The sequence below is a fragment of the Callorhinus ursinus genome, unplaced genomic scaffold, assembly GCF_003265705.2.
Source record: "Callorhinus ursinus isolate GAN/ISIS: 27379988/994484 unplaced genomic scaffold, GSC_fseal_2.0 scaffold6, whole genome shotgun sequence".
Classification (NCBI taxonomy): Eukaryota; Metazoa; Chordata; class Mammalia; order Carnivora; family Otariidae; genus Callorhinus; species Callorhinus ursinus.
The window spans coordinates 51,155,492-51,174,302 of NW_027397068.1; the positions used below are offsets into that span (position 1 = coordinate 51,155,492).

At 41.2% G+C, this 18,811-nt stretch overlaps 1 protein-coding gene across 3 annotated transcripts in view; it reads right to left on the reverse strand.

The window, feature by feature from the left end:
- Positions 1–8,173: 8,173 nt before the first annotated feature.
- Positions 8,174–18,811, reverse strand: part of HBS1L (HBS1 like translational GTPase) — an 86,646-nt gene continuing 76,008 nt past the window's right edge. For all 3 annotated transcript variants that reach the window (XM_025865681.2, XM_025865674.2, XM_073893964.1), the window contains 3 exons: positions 12,729–12,829; positions 9,932–10,076; positions 8,174–8,834 (listed from right to left, as the gene is read on the reverse strand). In XM_025865681.2, the coding sequence (XP_025721466.1) occupies positions 8,823–8,834; positions 9,932–10,076; positions 12,729–12,829 (258 nt within the window). In that variant the 3' untranslated portion in view covers positions 8,174–8,822. The remainder of the gene's footprint in view (positions 8,835–9,931; positions 10,077–12,728; positions 12,830–18,811) is intronic.

An 18,811-nucleotide genomic window follows, 5' to 3' on the forward strand; every position in this document is an offset into this window, starting at 1 on the left:
CTTAACCTTTCCTTTTCCAGGTGACTTTTCTTTTTCCTTTCTCTTGTGCTAGTGATTTGGGGTCATTTGGATGTGCTTCTGTTAAATACCTGGTTACACATAAATAAAAAGATACATACATGGACAAATACAACACTGCACACAGCCAAGGGTCTGTTCCAGAACACAGAAACAATGCATGTTTCAAAGTCTAATACGAGGAAATGGCAAAATTGGGTTAGAAGGCTGAGAGAGGGGCGGGTCCAGCTGAGGGACCCAGGCAACAGTAACGTCTAATAACAGGGAAGAGAGGCCGCCATGTCTGAGACAGGGCGGGCGTACGGAGGAGTGGTGGGTAACAGCAGCTCCGGCGGGCCTGTGGGGTTGGGGCTACTGGCCGGGCGGGGAAGGGGTGGGGGGGCTGCTGCAGGAGGAGCTATCCGCTGTGGCTGTAGAGATGCTGATAGGGACTGGGAACAGAAGGTAGCATCTCCCCCCGCCTCCCCAGGCTCTTCCTAGTGCCTCCCGTTGGCAGAAAGCCCACCGACAAGAGATGTGAGCAATACAGTTTGCAGACCCCAGCCCTGGCCCCACAGGACAAAGTAGCGGGCAACCCAGAGCAGAGAGACCTCGGGGAAATACCCAGCCCGGACAGACTTCCCCAGCTTGTGTCCCTGGTCCTCTCACTCTCAGCTTCTAGTGTCTTCTTTGCTCCTTCTGAGTCTCCCAGAGGCCCACTCTTACCCCAAGCACCCGGGCTCAAAGATAAGCATCACCCTCTCTTTCCCTCACCCACTTTGCTGGGATTTCTCTCGCCCAAGCTATTGAGAAAGAAAATCTGATTAATGTGACAGAAGCAACTGAGACGAACGCGGGTTGATTAATCAGATTTCTTTGCCTTTTTGTACAGTTCATAATAATCCAAAAGATTCCAAGTAGAGGAGTCCCTAAGGGAGAGCTTTTTAAAGACAGGGACTTTCTAAGGACAACATGGCAGTGGAGTTCTCTGCCTCATAATAGCAGAGTAGTGTGAGAAACTGGACCCAGCACTTCTAAAAAGTGCTTCATGCTTCTCAAAACTTCCCCACACAGAAATAGGCCCAGCCTCTGAGCTGACATGGGTATTAGTCATAGTCGCATCTTTGTGCCACTTGCCATTCAAGCTTGACCTGGTCCATCTTGGCGTAATGCAATGGCCCTTCACCCTCCTTCTCCCTCTGTCCTACCAGGCCTTTTCTGTCCATACTGCAACCATTGACCCCGCATGCAGGTCAACCACAGATCTGACTCTGGAACCAGAGCTCAGTTGAAGTGGGAGACACTTCCTGAGGACGTAGCATCCAGCCTCACTTTGACTTGAGCCCTAACCTGCCTTCATGCCCTTCCCTCGAAACGTGGGACCAGTCATCTCTTGCCTTGTTTCCCTTAAGGAGACATAAAATCCTATATCCAGGCCTCAGAATAGAGACCCTACTCCCTTGTGGTTCCACCTGCCTCACTGTACCTCTGGATGAATTCTCTGGACCGGTCCACCTGCTCTCTAGGGCGTGTTCCGCTGAGCGCTGATCTATTCTTGTCATGCCCCTGGAGTAGCATTCAAGTGTGTTTCCATTAGCAGCAACCACCTCTACCCCCACCACACATACACCCCAGTGGATGGATTAGTGCCAGGTCCTACGGAGTGAGAGTAGAGGACTCAAGACTGTAAGCTCAACTGGGCACCTGGGTGGCTCAGATGGTTAAGCGTCTGCCTTCGGCTCAGGTCATGATCCCAGGGTCCTGGGATCGAGTCCCGCAATCGGGCTCCCTGCTTCTTGGGAGCCTGCTTCTCCCTCTGCTTCTCTCTCTCTCTCTCTCTCTCTCTCTCTCTCTCCCCCCCCCACCTCTGTCGTTCATGAATAAATAAATAAAATCTTTAAAAAAAAAAAAAAGACTGTAAGCTCAACTGACAAAAATTATAAACATGATAAACGGAGCATACTCATATTCTGAAGAACTAATAGTTCTGGAATATTTTGGAAGATGATAGGGTGTTTTCACCTCATTGACAAAAATTATTCCTTTTGGAAAGGGCAGGCATTCGCTGATTTAGAGAGCTCTCATGTGTTTTTGGAGCTCTGAACTACCCAGGGGGCTGCGGTACCAGGAAGCACAGGGTGTGTGTCACGTGAGCACCTGCCATATGCCAGAAGCCACAGCCAAACACAGAGGCACTTGATGCCAGGAGAAGTCACCTTCAACTCAGGGAGACAGCGCGCTAAACAAGCCCAGTGTAGTAGCCTGTGGGCACCCCGGGGGTGTGCACTACACTCAGCAGAAACCCAAGAAAGGGAATGGAGAGCTCTGCCCGAGTTCACTGAAGGAATCAGAGGATGGAACTTGGGAGATGGATAAGGAAGGATGGGGAAGTTATCAGGCAGACAAGGAGTGGGTAATTCCAGGCAGAGGGAATACCTCTTCAGGACCCCACCTCCCTTCTGTCTCCACAAGAACCTTGACCAGCAGACTCTCTCCTATCTGACCCTTTGTCCTTCTCCACCCTCCTGGTCCTGCAGCCTTTCAATGAGCCCATCTGTCCACTATAATATCGGATCATGTGACCAGTGTGGAGGAAAGCAGAAGCCTGGCAGTGAAGGCATGTACCTTCTCCAACAGGAGAACATTGCTCTGACAATCACAAAATTAAACCCAGTTAATGGGGTGCCGAACTGATATTAGGAAGGCCACAAGCTATTTTGTGTCCCCACATATAGGTATAATTTAATTGACCTATTTATGTTGTTTTACACTATTATTTCTACCTATTTAAGTGATTTCTGTGTGAGAAAAAGTTGCTTCGGAGAGCTAGAAGCTGGCCTGGCCCTCACAGGCAGGCCATGGTGTTCTTCTATCAAACATTAACAATTCCTAAGTCTCTGACATCAGACCAGGTCGCGCTCCGTGATCCCGATGAAGTGGGATCCTATAATCACACCTGAACGAAAACCCAAGTACTGCGTAAACCTTAAAAATGATGAAACTACCCCCTCTTGTGGCTAACTTGGGTGACTGCCACCGCTCTGCCTTGTTCCACTGCCCCTACCTCTTAGATAAACGTGGGTCCCCAAGCTGCAGAATTACTCCCTGACAGCACCCAATCCGGAAGAAACCCTTGCTCACTTGAGCCCTCCTCAAAATTACTTCCCTCCACATGCCAAATCCTTTAACAAGCTCTCCTTACACCATCTTACTGAGCACCTAGTCCTCTGTGGTGTGTGGTCTCTCTTGCTGCAGCAAGCATCAATAGAAATATGTGCCCTGGTGGTCTTTGATGACATCCACAAATGATGGGCACCGACATATGCTTGCTGCAGAATATTCTACCATGACTTCCCTAATCTTAAAAGTTTTGAACTACTTCCATGATCTGAGCATTTTACATCCTGCCTCCCCACTTCCTTACCCCTCTCCCACAAGGACATCTTACCCTCACCTGTGAACAACACACAGCTGAATAATGAATTCATGGGTTGCAATCCCTCTTACTTAAAGTTTTATATATTTAGCTCCTGCGTCCCTGTGTCTTTTAAAATTCAGTGCTGCAGGGAAGCCTGGGTGGCTCAGTCAGTGAGCATCTGCCTTCAGCTCAGGTCATGATCCCAGGGTCCTGGGAGCGAGTCCCGCATCGGACTCCTTGCTCATCGGGAAGTCTGCTTCTCCCTCTGCCTGCCGCTCCGCCGCCCCCGGATAAATGAGTAAATAAAATCTATAAATAATAAAGAAAATAAAATTTAGTGCTGCAGAAAAGACTGGGGTTCACTTTTTGTTTCTTTGAAGATGACTTTTTTGGGAACTTTGTTTTGTTCCCAAGATTTGTTTTAATCTTAGAACGTAAAAGCTTTAACAGAAAAAATGTCATTGTAACCCCTTTGTAATGTTTCCCATAAAAACGTTATACTCTCTTCATGTGCAATCTTGGAGTCTGTTTATCATCTTCATCTATCTGTACTCTAGGAGTGGAGTCCAAGGACAACTTCCAGATCATCAATTCACTGTCTGCAATTAGTATCTATTTTTACAGGCTTCGGTGAGCATTTGGATGTTGCTATTATGATTTGGGTTCCCGTGCCATCTCATCTAACCTATCCTGATTGTCTTCTCAACCCAGCCAATCTCCTACATCTCACAGATACCATGCGCAGTTAAAGAAAACTTCTGTTACCTACAGTGCACAGGAAAGAAAGGTTTTTGCCTCCACGTGCTCAGAACCCTACGTGTACTTCCAATTTTTCCATAGGCCTGTTACCATGTTTCATAGTCATCTTTAGAAGAATTCTATGTAAGCCCGGTGTCGGTGAGCAAGAGTGCATCAAGTTCCCTTGGTCATCTCACAGTCCACATGGGTGCTGCTAGAATCCCTGGCAGCCAGTTGATTTCTTGCCTCGATTCTGAAATGCAAGCACATCTGAATCCCGAGGCTCACAAGGCTTGCCCCAGCTCAAGAAAGATTGCAAAGTGGGGCTGTAGTTTCACAGACAAGAGGAGAGACAGAAGCAGTGCTAAAGTTTGCTTCCCTAAGTTTTCTTTTTCCTTCACTATATAAACAGCCCCTGCACACACAGCATTAGAATAGAAATAAAAACTGGTAATTTTCGGACAATGCAGGCATCAGGAAATTAAAATCATTCATATCGGTACCACCAGCATTAATTTTTTCATTCATTGAACAATCGTATGTGCTAGAGACTAATACCGATAATGAAATAATAAACACAAAAGGTCTCCTTCCTCATGGAGCCTACATTTCAGTAGGAGAAAATAGTGAATTGTACAAATAAATGTGAAATTGCAGGCCTGAAAGTGGTCCAGGGAGAGGAACAGGGTCCTCTGAAAGCACACAGTAACCCATCCTCTGTGACTGCGAGCAGAGCCCAGGGGTTCCCTGGGAAAGCGAGGAAAAACTGGTACACAAGAGCTGAGCCTCACGCTTCACCTCCTGTTCCAATTAATCCTTATCATGCAGTTATGTGCCTCTTCTCATCCTGTTTTCTAAAATCTTGAATAGCGTTTGCATTTTCAAAGAACCAGACTGTAAATTATTCAGCCATTCTACTTCTTCTAAGACCTCTGATACAGAAGGGCTTTCAACAGCTCAAACAAGGGTTACCATTGGGCTCACCTTGCCACTTGGACCCATCCCTCATGTCAGGGGGACGCTGCTGGCTTGTGTGAGCTCTGGTCCTACTGCGAAGCTTCTCATTCGTGTGCCTCTTCTTCCTGGAGGCGGGTGGCTTCTTAAGAATGGTTCTCACTCTTGGTGGGATTTTAAATGTTGCTAGTTTGGAGGTCTTTAAAAGCTGCCCTCTTGGATGATTTTGCCAAAGCAAAACCTGCCTCCCCTCTTCCCCCACTAATTTCTAAATGGGCAGGAGGGAGACTGTGACTTACAGGCTGAATTACTTTGACTCAAGAGAATTTTTTATAGAAGTAAAATTTCACTTCACTAATGGCTCTCCCTCCTCATCTAGACTCTTCTGCGTTGTCCTTAGGGCACATTCTTGCTGGATGCTTTCATATCGTTAATTGTCCTTCGTAGTTTATGGTACTGAGAACCCACCCCCACCCCGCGCTGGGCTGTCAGCCCAATGAAGCTCCCTTCTGTGCCTAAGAACATGGCAAGCTCATGTTGAGGAAGGAAGAAATGTTTTTCCATTAATATATCTCTGTGGATATTTTAGAGGAAAACTAGAAAGTGACGACCCAGTAATTTTTATTGGGTCTTCTTTTGAAAGGGGTGTGTGTGTGTGTGTGTGTGTGTGTGTGTTTCAGCCGTATAATCTTGATGAACTCCTATAGATCAGGAATGTGCTAGGGACGTTCAAATAATTTTGTATTTTAACATCATTTTTTAAAAGCTACTAGTATTTTTTTTGAAAAATCTTGTTACACTATAAAATAAAAAGATCACAGAGGGGCCCAAATACTGTCATAAATAATGAACATGTGGAAAAAAACACCAACAAGAAAAAACATGGATCTATGTTTTCTAAGCCCAGTTACTCTAGAGGCAACTGAGCAGTAGAGACTTACAAAGACTTGAAATCAGAGAACAGAGCCACTCGTGTGAACAAACAGTAAAACCACACATAGGAAGAAGAAACACGTAAGTATGGGCAGCAAAGTGACCCCAGATGGAGGTACTACTATTAGTATGGGTAGAAGGTTCAAGGGGGGGACTTCCACCAAAGCCAACCTTGGGCATGCCTGCGGTATGTCTTGTCCCTTAGCCCCAAACTTTCCTACTGCCAGCACACCCGTCTCACAGGTGGTCCCCTTCATGTCACCACCCCCTTCAGCAACAACCAGTTGTAAACATAATGTAAATAAAAAGACTGCACTTTATCACAATTTAAGGAAGAAATAAACTCATTTCTACTACTGCTACTACCATTTGTTTTATGCTATATATTTTTTTAAAATTTTATTTATTTATTTGACAGAGAGAGAGAGACAGCAAGAGAGGGAACACAAGCAGGGGGAGTGGGAGAGGGAGAAGCAGGCTTCCCGCAGAGCAGGGAGCCGGATGCGGGGCTCGATCCCAGGACCCTGGGATCATGACCTGAGCCGAAGGCAGCTGCTTAACGACTGAGCTACCCAGGCGCCCCTATTCTTATTTAAAGTTAATTCTATCATGACCTTGTATACACGGTGGAGGTTTCTTGTTCTTGCCCCCAGCCCTACCAGGTCTCAATCCATTTCCCCTTCCTAAAAACACCCTGAATTTCCTTCCCAGCAATCTCAGCTATGTGCTGTGGGCGATTCACTTCACACTCAACTACAAGGATGCCCCAAGCAAAGAAATTAAACTCAATTATAGTCAATAAGATGTTTCTAAACTTCTGGAAAACACATGTTCTTTAAACCTGCCCTTGAACCTCGATGAAGGCTCTGAAGATCTAGGTGTGGAACTGCAGGGGGTTCTGTATGGAGTCTGAGGGGCAAAACCAACACCGGGGAAGGCAAAGTATAGATGAGTCTTTGCTCACACTGTGAGCTGCTCAATCTAGGCAGAGTCAAAGCAAGTCTACTGCTAGTCTTTTTTTTGCTTAAGTTACTTTAAGTTTTGTCAGAATTACCAGTTAAATTCCTGATTAACATAATACATAAATATAACACTTTCTTACCTTAGCAAGTTTACTCTTAAGTAACAACTACTCAAATACTTTTCAGTAAAGAAATGTATTATATGGGTGTGTTCATTTTGTGATCATTCACCAAGCAGCACATTTACGCTCTGTGTGTTTTAGCATATGGATGTATATTGTTCCACAGAATAATAAAAGAAATGCTGTTGTATATGGTAAGTCATCAACATACAAATCACACCATTCCCCAACAAAAAAAGCTTATCATACAGTCTATCAGATCAGAGTCCCAGGCTCAGCTGAGCACGAATTCTACTCTAAAGCAACTTGTACTCAGGAGGCAGCTCAACAAATACCTGTTAACTAAGTATACCTTGGAGTTTGCTGTTGAAACTTCAAAGAAAAACATGACTTTTACTCACAGGGGACTTGCAGTCTATAAGGTATGCAAGATGAAGTCATTCCATATGTAACAGGAGGAGTGCCTGAGTGGCTCAGTCGGTTAAACGTCCGACTCTTGACTTCAACTCAGGTTATCGTCTCAGGCTGATGAGATTGAGCCCTGTGCTGGGCTCCACGCTGGCTATGGAGTCTGCTTAAGATTCCCTCTCCCTCTGCCCTTCCCCTCCTCTAAATAAATAAATAAGAGAATAAGAGAAATAAAATTATGATTAGAAATGGAGGAGATGGGGGCGCCCGGATGGCTCAGTTGTTAAGCGTCTGCCCTCGGCTTAGGTCATGATGCCAGGGTCCTGGGATCAAGCCCCGCATCGGGCTCCCTGCTCTGCAGGAAGCCTGCTTCTCCCTCTCCCATTCCCCCTGCTTGTGTTCCTGCTCTCGCTGTCTCTCTCTCTGTCAAATAAATAAATAAAAAATCTTAAAAAAAAAAAAAGAAATGGAGGAGGTGAAATTTGATCTGCTACTAGGGGAAAACAAAACAAAACAAGAATTCATGTGAAAGAGCCGAGAAACTTAGGTGAAACAGATCCCATAAAATCCCCAAGTCATTCTTAGCAATGGTGGTAGAGAACCTCATAAACAGAATCTAAGAAACAAAACACAGGCCGCTATTATGCTCAAACTAAGGCATTTTATTAGCTGGCTTTACACCTTAAATAATATCTTGGTTACCAAAGGGACAGTTTCCACTAATTCCAAATTAAGCTTTCAAAAGTTCATTTGCTGGAGGAAGAATATTCTTATGCTCAACACAAAATACCTTTCCTATAACCTTCAGGAAATCTTTTCTTAGTTAACTAAAAAAAAAAAAAATTGCTCAGGTTGAATATTAACTGCCTCAACAACCCAATTTAGTTACTTTTCCTTAAAATGTGTGCAGTAGAGTTGAACACTGTAAACATTTTGTGGTTTGGCTGGAAGTAGAGTTTATTTCATGATGACTGAATGTCTTCTAATACATATTTCTGATAGTTTCCATAAACCTCAGCAAAGTCAATCCATTCACTAACATTTCAAAGGGAAAGCCGGTTTTTTAAGTGAAAGTGTAATATTAGCCTTTCTTTGCCATTTGGCAACTTGAAATTTTTGCAGGGGTGATGATTAATACTTCTTTGCAGCTGATTATATCATTTTAAGTTTCTCTCTCATTTAAAAAAATAACCAATTGCACATTGTTCCTTTAACTGAACAACTGGATTCTTTAAAAACAGAGGTTAGCTATTTCATTGCGTTTGGAAACATGGTAGAAATTCTGGCTCATCATTCTTTTATCTGTAAAAGAAAAAAAAGAAAAGGTGCTATAATTTAAAGTCACATTTAAAAAAAAACAAAAGGAAAATGGCAGCAATATAATCATTATGTCAAGATGAAACTTTTTTTTCCTGCTACTTTTCCCCTTCCCCAGTCATGCTATTTCTGAGATTTACTACAATCTCTCCATTATTTTCCACAAGAAACTGTATCTTATTTCTAGAATGCTCTTTCAGAAAGAATGCCTTGGCAGACTGTGCATTAGGTAACAATCACTGAATGCCAATTACTGTGCCAAGTGCTTTGTGAGAGCCTTTCACTTCACAACTGTGGGAGGTAGGTTCTATTACCCTGTTTTTACAGGCAAATGAACTGAAGGAGAAATGTACTTGTGCTGCTAGGAATCAGTAGGCAGCTGAGCACCACAGCGTTTTGGCAGGATGCATGCATAACTGAATTTTGATGCAACATAAAGCTCTACGATCAAAGTAGACATCCCATTAAATGAATTGAATAATTTGTATGCAGAAAACAATCATATGAAGTATTCATTAAAAATAGAATATTTCTAAGATTTATATTAATAGTGATTATGTGGAAGAACATTTAAATTACTGAAGTTTGCTGGTTTGCCTCTGGCTATTTTCGCCAAAACTCAACTGCACCTTACATTATACAACAGGTCCTTTTCAGAAATATTAGTTGAACTTTCTGAGTGGATCATTTCAAATGCATGGAGAACCAGTTATTTAAAAAAAAAAAAAAGTAAAATGGGGGCTTTTCTAGTAAATGGAATCACCTCCCCCAATTCCTTTGACTCTTAAAGACTGTGTTCGCATCATGTAAGGATTGCTTACTTACAAACCTATTTTTCAACGAACTTACTTTAATTCTGAGAAACATTTTTCGTGGTGAGGACCGTTCAGAAGTCTCACTATGAAAAGTTCTAAAACCAAATATTTTCTTGCCATCATTTAAAAGAAATGTTAATATAAATTTTAAAATCTTGTTCGAGTACTGTAACTGTGTTCCCCTTAAGGCACAAGCCCTCAGGAATTATTCTTACAAAGCAGTAAAGACAAGACACATGGACACACAAGCAACACCCTTCACAGTACCTCCGTGACCACGCCCCCCGCGATCGTGGAGCCACTGTAGCGCAGCATGAACCTCCCCAGCTCTTTAAAGTCTCTGTACAGCTCCAGAGCCACTGGGCGCTGTGTCTGCAGCTCCACCAAGGCACTCTGGCCTTTAGTCAACAGCCTAGCAAAACAAAAGGTGGATGGGGAACAGGGATAGCCCATACAGGTGAATAAACGCAGTAACAGACTGAAAAATAAATACTTCACATTCGATCAACAAATCAACCTTCAAAAACTTAAAAAGAAAAAAAAAAAAGTCTTTTTAAAATGAAAATATATGCCTTTGTATTTTTCTGGGTTAGCTGAAAGAAATGAGAGGAATGATTCTAGATAGAAGAAATATTAACTGGTTCATTTTATATAGATGTATGTATATATGTATTTTTTAAACCAGTCTTCCAAATACAACTCTTGAAGGACCTTATAACCTAAAATGCTCAAGGAACCTCCAACAAAGCCTTCCCTTTCTTCCTCATGCAGTTGAGAGGTTCAATTAATAAGGAAAGTAAAGAATTTTCATTTTAAAAGAGGGCTACAATGTAAAATTCTAACTGGTGGATTATGTGTTAGAAGTTATCTAGGACAATCTCCTAGTGCCAAAAGACTACTCTAAATTTCTCTCTTTCCCTCCCTCCTCTCTCTCACACACAGGAATAGTGATTCTCTAACAGGGGTTCAGAATAAAATCACTTAACATTTTTCCACAATATGATGTTTGTAGGAAATGAAGGTGGGGGTGGGGGGAACGGGGTACATGAGCCTGACTGTAAGCAGTTCATACAAATACATACACCAAAATCCTAGTGCATGCACTCATCTAAACTTACTGAAAGACTAGAACCCAAAAGGGGGCACTTTGGTAGGTTCTCTAATTTAATTTTGATGTGCTCTAGAAGGATAGAAGATAGCAATTATAGACTCTCCTTCTGAAAAATTAGTTCAGGGACAGACAGATTAAAATAAGCCAAACAAGTTTCTAAAAAAGTATTCTAAAATTTCCAACTACTGGTTTTGGACAGTTTCAGTCCAAAGTCCCACTCCTAAGAAAGGAGAGCATCTAATATATTCATTATTTGCACTTAATTTTGTTTTTAGGAAGCTGGATTCCATTCCACATAAAGCAATTGAGTCTACAGTATACCTGAAGTGGAAATGAAGGAGAGAGACCAAATGGTGTTGGTGTAAAATAAGAGAAAAGCTACAAATAAGGGGCCAGGGAAAATTAACATGAGAATATATTAAAACCTAGCATCACTGAGCAAAGGACTTTGTAGCAGAAGCAGGGAGGGGAAAATTCAAGATTAGATATGATGAGTCAATTCTAGATTGAGAATTCTCCAAATCACTTGTGCGGGTCCAATAACCTGGCTCCTGCCAAAAATAATATAATGCATGTGAACCAACGGACTAGGTTAAAATCCTGACTGCCCCTTGCTAGCTCTGTAAACCTGAACATGTTATATAACCTCTCTACACCTCAGTTTCCTTATCTGAAAAATGGGGAAAATAGTATGTGTTTCATAGGGTTGCTGAGAATATAAATCATGTGAAAGCAGTCTAGGAAACAGTGGTCCTCAAGAAATGTTAGCCATTAGTTATAGTTCTCAGAACATGATGCCACGCCACACTCATGCCAGAAGCTAAAGACTCAGGTTAAAAATGAAGAACTATCAGTGACTACACTGAAAAATGCACAGAACTGTTGAGTCACTATGCTGCACACTGTATGTGTGTAATTAATAGAACACTGTATGTCAACCATAGTTCACTAAGTTCTTAAAACTTATCTTAAAAAATAAAATAAAAAGAACTATTAAAGAACTATCTTTCAGAGAGACATTAAGTAGCCCTTTCTTCCTAACTAATGGAGAAACAGGCATGGGTTCAGAGAAGTGTGAAGACCCTCTCTCCTACTCGCAGTGGACCTATTCATCCACTAACCACCTTTGCCCTCTTACACAGGCGCAAATGAGGAGGAACACCCAAAGACTGAAAAAAGGGGATTTTGGGTGGGATTCCCCATAGGACTGAAGTGAGGAAAACCCCAAAGCTGAAGCAGCCAAGCCAAACTGTGGTCAGCCTTTATTGAAGTAGGGTAAGAAACTTAAGTTTCTCAGGAAGTAGCACTTCCTTCTGAAAAATCCCAACCTCGTCCCAACCAAAGGAAACTGTCCACATTTAGGCCTGGATATTAATGGTAATCAGAGGGAAACAACATGGTGGTGATCACCTCAGCTTAAAGCTCCAAGTGGATTCTGAGCAGAAAGAAAATAATTTCTAGAAGCTACACAGTACTATGTAATTCACTCTCTTCCTGGAGTGTTCTTAGCATAAAGAATGATTCTCATTAAGGGGGTGACAAGATAGTTAAGAGGATCACTCAGCTGCAGTGTGGAACTAGTGGCTAGGCATAATTCAAATTCATTCTTTAAAATGCAGAACTGATTTTTTTTAAGTGCCCTTTATTTTTACATCATCAGCATCTAGGGCTTGATATATATATATGTATATTTATACTTCCATTTTTATACACAGTTCACACCTGACTGCCACCACCCGCAACAGAAATTGTATCTAGCATTCACACCTAGACAGGAGCTTCAACATGTGTTTTGTGTTTCTTTTAATCTAGCTTTTGAAAAAAAAAAGAAAGATTTCTGGCCCAAGTAAAAATAGACTTTACTTATCACAAACAAATATTACAAAAATGAATTATCAGTAAATAAAAAATCTGCTAAATTGCTTGTGTTCACTATTTGTGCATTTTACTCACTTTGGCTTCTTCTTTGTGACTTCACCTGTGCTTTTGTTTAAGACACTAATCAGTCGTTTAATAACAGCAGGTTCACTGACAGTCTGGTAGTGTAACAGCACCTAAAACAAAAAACTGCCACGTCAAAAAATACTTTACCATACATCTGTGGCCTTTTATTTTGACAATCACATCTCATCACATTTTTACAGCCGGCACTCCTGCCTGGACCTTCCAGGGTCTCCAGCTGCTCCTCTAAGTCCCACACTCTCATCAGGGTGTTCTCTATTTTACTAAGGGAAAAAGGTCACGGAGCCAGTTCAAGTTTCTCCTCCACCACCTTACTGTGTGAACCTTAGTAGATCACACAACCTTCCTTACAGGACTGTGAAGAGAACTGAACAGGATCAGAGACAGTGCCCGGGAGAAGGGATGCTCAAGAGATGCGAATTGCTCTATCATAAAAATGAGGGAAGGTGGAACATGTCATATTCAGCAGTACTTAATGTATTCATTGTTGGATAATGAGAGTAAGAGATTCTGTGAGAGTGTAGACAGGCTTTGAAGCCAGGCCTGACTCTACACTTTCCAGATGTATGGTTTGGGGCAAGTCCTTGAAAAGCCCTTTACCCTCAACACCTCCAGCCTCAGGTTCCTTACCACTGAGGAAAATCAGATGATGTTATTTTGAAGTGGTGCCTAGCACAAGATAAATATTCAGTTAATTGATGACCGTAGATATTCGCCATTACTGTTCATGTTTTATGTGTAAGGAAGTTTAATATCAAAAAAGCTAAGTAAGGGGCACCTGGGTGGCTCAGTTGTTAAGCATCTGCCTTCGGCTCAGGTCATGATCCCAGGGCCCTAGGATCGAACCCCGCATCCAGCTCCCTGCTCGGTGGGGAGCCTGCTTCTCCCTCTCCCACTCCCCCTGCTTGCGTACTCTCTCTGTCAAATAAATAAATAAAACCTTAAAAAAAAAAAAGGTCTAAGTAACTTAATGTGGCCATGGTGACATATTTCAGAGGTGAATTTTATGCTGAGGTCAACTGGAATCTGAGTCAGACTGGCTATTCTCATGCAAATAATAAGCACTGAGTGCAACATGTCTACAGTAGGGTATAGTGGGAAGACCAAATACTAAGGAAGTGGCAAAGCTAAAGTTTCACTCGTTTGAAATACCATTTTATGCTGTTTGCTTGAAGAATAACACTAACACCTCTACTCTGAAATTTCCTGGCTGAAACAGTTTGTACATTCAGAAAATAGAAATACCAGGGGATTTGTGGATGCACAATCCTGGACTCTGTAACTTTCTAAAAACCAAGTCTTTCAATTGGCACTTGGTTAATTCTGTCTACTTCGCTCTCCAGAACAATGCTGTCCTCAGTCCAGGACCATCCTCTCTTACCCGAGTTAAAATGCAGGCTCCTTCCTGACCTCTCTGCCACCACTCTTGTCCCCTCCCACCCATTCTTCCTATGTCTACCAGACTGATTTTCTAAAAGACAGATTTAATGGTATAGCCTTGCTTTTTTAAAACCACAGAGTCTTTAATTCCACTACAAGGCACCAAGGCTCTTCTCAACCTGTCACTTACTTCTCCAGCCTCATCTCTCCCCATCCCTCTCGCATTCTCTGCTCCAGACACACAGAGCTTCCACTCCCTACATGAACCAAGTCCTTTCTAACCTTTAGGCTTTTACACATCTTATGCTTCTGGCCAGAACACATCAGCTGCATTTGGTTAATTCTTACTCATCCTACTCTACCTCTCTTAGAGTAAAGCATCACTTCTTACAAGAAGCCTGAACCCCCAGTCTGAGCTAGATCCCTTCCTCTGTGTTCCATAATCCCACACCATAATATCTCACCTTTATTGTAACTGCTGGGTTTTTTTTAAGATTTTTATTTATTTATTTGAGAGAGAGAATGAGAGATAAAGAGCACGAGAGAGAAGAGGGTCAGAGGGAGAAGCAGACTCCCTGCTGAGCAGGGAGCCCGATGATGTGGGACTCGATCCCGGGACTCCAGGATCATGACCTGAGCCGAAGGCAGTCGCTTAACCAACTGAGCCACCCAGGCGCCCCGTAACTGCTGTTTTAAGTGTCTGCCATCCCATGTAAATATAAGCTCTGTAAGACTAAGAACTATGTACACCGTGCCAGATACTTAATCAGCGCTCAGTAAGTACTTGCAAAATAAATAAAAGAATGGAGGAATAAGAACACCTAAAACATATGGAGGAAATCAGTCAGGTGGTGTTCCTTTGTTTTTTTAAGGCACAACTGAACCTCCATTACTCTGCAAAGGCAAATTAGTTTTTGGTTTTTTGTTTTTGGGTTTTGTTTTTTGTTTTTGGTTTGTATTGTTTTTGTTGTTTTTATCAATGGCATTTAACCATTATAAACTGGAAACATTCCAGAAAAATCTAACGACCAACTCTTAGGGGAAAAAAACCTTCCATAATGCATGGTAAAGTCACATTTGTGCGTCCTAAGGATTCAGGGGTCAAATACAGACCAATGTATAACATAAATGTAGGTCTACAGATCTAAGAAACATTTCTTTTGCAACAAACAGGTAAATAAGCAGAAGTCCATTACTTGGCTCGGGTGTGACTAAGAAATTGGTACTGGTCTCCCATCCACGGCTTTCCAAATTTGAAAGAATAGAGGCACATGAACCTAGTTAGGTTTCCTACCCTATTTGTGAGCTATGTGTAGGTTCCATCCAATGAAGTGGATGAAGAACGGGTTGTGCCAGGATGGAGTAAGTTTTATTTGTTTTTTATCTCCACAACATCTTACAGGTAGTAGCTCAAAAACAAAAAACAAAAAACCCTTGTGGAACACACGTGTGAAAAAAATCTACATGCAAATTAAGTGGAAAGTAATTATATATTAACATTTAATTCATATTATATATAACCAAAGTCACCTATAATTCAAAGCAGTCTACAGCATAATGGAAAAGGAAAAGAAAGTACTCAATTTCAAAGTGGAAAGTACTGAGTATGAGTTCTGGCTTAATCACTTCTTGTCCAGATAGTCACCACCCCCAAGTCTCCTATTCCTCATCCTTAAGTGCAGACAACACTAATGCAAGTGCACAATCTTATCTGCAATTCCAAAAGTCAAAAGATTGAAAACCTAAGTTTTTCCTAATTCTGCTATAAACCTATTTAAGTAGTAAAACAGCACTTGAAGTAAGGCAATTTACAGTCCTGAGTTTTTTCACTTAGCATTAATATTAATAGGCTGTGGTACAGAATGATTAGTATGTTTGATTACAGGGTGTTGCCCCACTCTCTGTCAGGGGTTTTACGTAACATACATGCACCACATCACCTTTCTATTATCTGAATATTTCTGCATTCTGAAACACACCAGCTTGAAGAGTTTCAGATAAGGGTTGGGACTCTACTTCACACGCAGTTGTGAAAATAAAATTATAAACTATAATGAGCCACATAATGTTAGGTGGCAAAATAAGCCAAATTATTATTTTCCTTACACCTCCAGGTAACACTTATTATAAAATTATTAATGCATATAAGGTCAATTAGTTTGCAACAAGGATGCCAAGACCACTCAAAAGAGAAAGGACAGTCTTTACAACAAATGGTGCTGGGAAAACTGGATATCCACATGCAAAAGAATGAAGATGAAGCCTTACTTTACCCATGTACAAAAAATTAACTCAAAATGGATCAAAGATCCAAACAAAAGAACTAAAACTATGAAACTCATAGAAGAAAATAGAGGGGGAAGTGTCCTTGATGTGGAATCTGGTAATGATGAGAGGACCTCATCAAAATTAAAAACTTCTGTACATCAAACAGCACTATTAAAAGATCAAGAAGACAACCCACAGAATGAAGAAAATATCTGCAAATCATGTATCCGACAAGGGATTAATACCCAAAACACATAAAGAAGTGAAAAGATGCTCAACATCACTAGCTATTAGGGAAGTGCAAATCAAAAGCACAATGAGATACCATTTCACGCCGAGTTTGCCTATTATAAACACACAACAAAAATCACCCCCCTCAACACTAACAAGTGTTGATGAGGAAGTGGAGAAATCAGAACTGCTGTGCAGTGCTGGCAGGAACACAAACTGGTGCAGCTACTCTAGAAAACAGTTTGGTGGTTCCACAAAAAGTTCAACACGGAATGACCATATGATCCAACAATTCCACTCCTAGGTATACACCCAAAAGAATGGAACTTGGGGGCTCCAATAGATACTTGTATGCCAATGTTCAAGGGCCCAAAGATGGAAACAATCCAAACGTCCACCAACAGATGAATGGATAAACAGGTGGTGTACACATACAAAGGAACAGCATTCAACCTTAAAAAGAAATGAAATTCTGATACATGCTACAACACTGATGAACTCTGACAACATTACTTTATGCTAAGTGAAGTAAGTAGGACCCAAAAGGACAAAATTGTATGATTCCACTTATAGGAAGCACCTGGAATACGCAAACTCATAGAAAAAACAGAATAGTGGTTACCAGGGGAAAAGGGGAAGGGGTAATAGGGAGCTATTGTTTAATGGGTACAGAGCTTCAGTAGGGGATGAGGAAAAAGCTCTGGAGATGGATGGTGTTGATGGCCCCACAATGTGAGTGTACTTAATGCCACTGACCTGGACACTTAAGAATCATTAAAATAGTAAATTTTATGTCACAAAATATTTTACCACAATAAAAAATGCAGGAATGTAAAGTCTAACCCATTCTTCTATTTTTTCCTTCTTAAATCGAGTTTACCATATAAACCAAGAGACACATATTTCTGTAGACACTACATATTTCTGTAGTGTCAAGAAATTAGTCCCTGGGGCGCCTGGGTGGCTCAGTCATTAAGCGTCTGCCTTTGGCTCCGGTCATGACCCCAGGGTCCTGGGATCGAGCCCCGCATCGGGCTCCCTGCTCAGCGGGAAGCCTGCTTCTCCTTCTCCCTGTCCCCCTGCCTGTGTTCCCTCTCTCACTGTCTCTCTCTCTGTCAAATAAATAAATAAAATCTTAAAAAAAAAGTCCCTAAATAGTAATTTTTAATTGCTTAGGGAGGCTTTTCTTGGTTTAAAAACAAAACAAACAAAAACTGAAGGTTTCATCCCACAACAGGTAGATTAAACGACAAAACACAACTGTTTTTTCTGAAACAAATTTCATCCGGGTCTTCGTGAATCAATATACGCAGGTGGAATTGCATAAAAAGCAGCACTGACAAACTTTCAATTCATACATATTTCTAAGAAACTACAGTAGACAGGAAGACAGTATTACTATTGAAAGTAACTACTGACCTCCTGACCTCTCTGCATCTCCAATGGCAAAAAAATTATTGCTGCATGAGTAAAAACACGCAGTAACCAACCTCTCCAGCTTCTCCGCACTGGACATACTGCTTTCTAAGAACGAGGGCCATTCATTCATAGCAAATTAGCTGTAGTTTCTTGCTTATCAAACATGAATTCTAGATATTTAAAAATTAAATATTTTCAACTATAACCATTTTTTGGGGGAGAGAAACTTTCACTCCTTTTTTAGCATGTGGGGGAAATGGAATATGAATTATAAAACTAAAATACTTCAACAGTATCTTATAATTTTTATCTGATCAAATTTACATAGAAATAATTATAAAGGATTATAATCAAAGCACATGGTTATCTCAAATAAAGGTGTATAAGTATAAAATGAATTTAAATGAGCTAAATAAATTTATTCCCAACCTCTAAAACACTATCACTAACTAAATTAAGTTTAAAGGTCAATTACTATTATTTTCTTATTTTTTATTGCAATAACGCATCAAATGATGAAAACAACCTGTCTGTATTTTCAAAGGCAAGCTATTTACTTCCACTGAGAAACATTTTTTGTCGTGCAAATTTGTACTATATAGGCTGATCAAGAAAAGAAAAGCCTAATGTGGAAAACGTCATCTGTTAAGCGGCAAAAACAAAGTATTAAACTATAAGCAGAGTATGGCCCCCAAACATCTGAAAAAAAATTACACATAAGAGAAGGAATTCATGCAATTCACAAGTAGTATGTCTTCTGGCTAAGTAACATTACA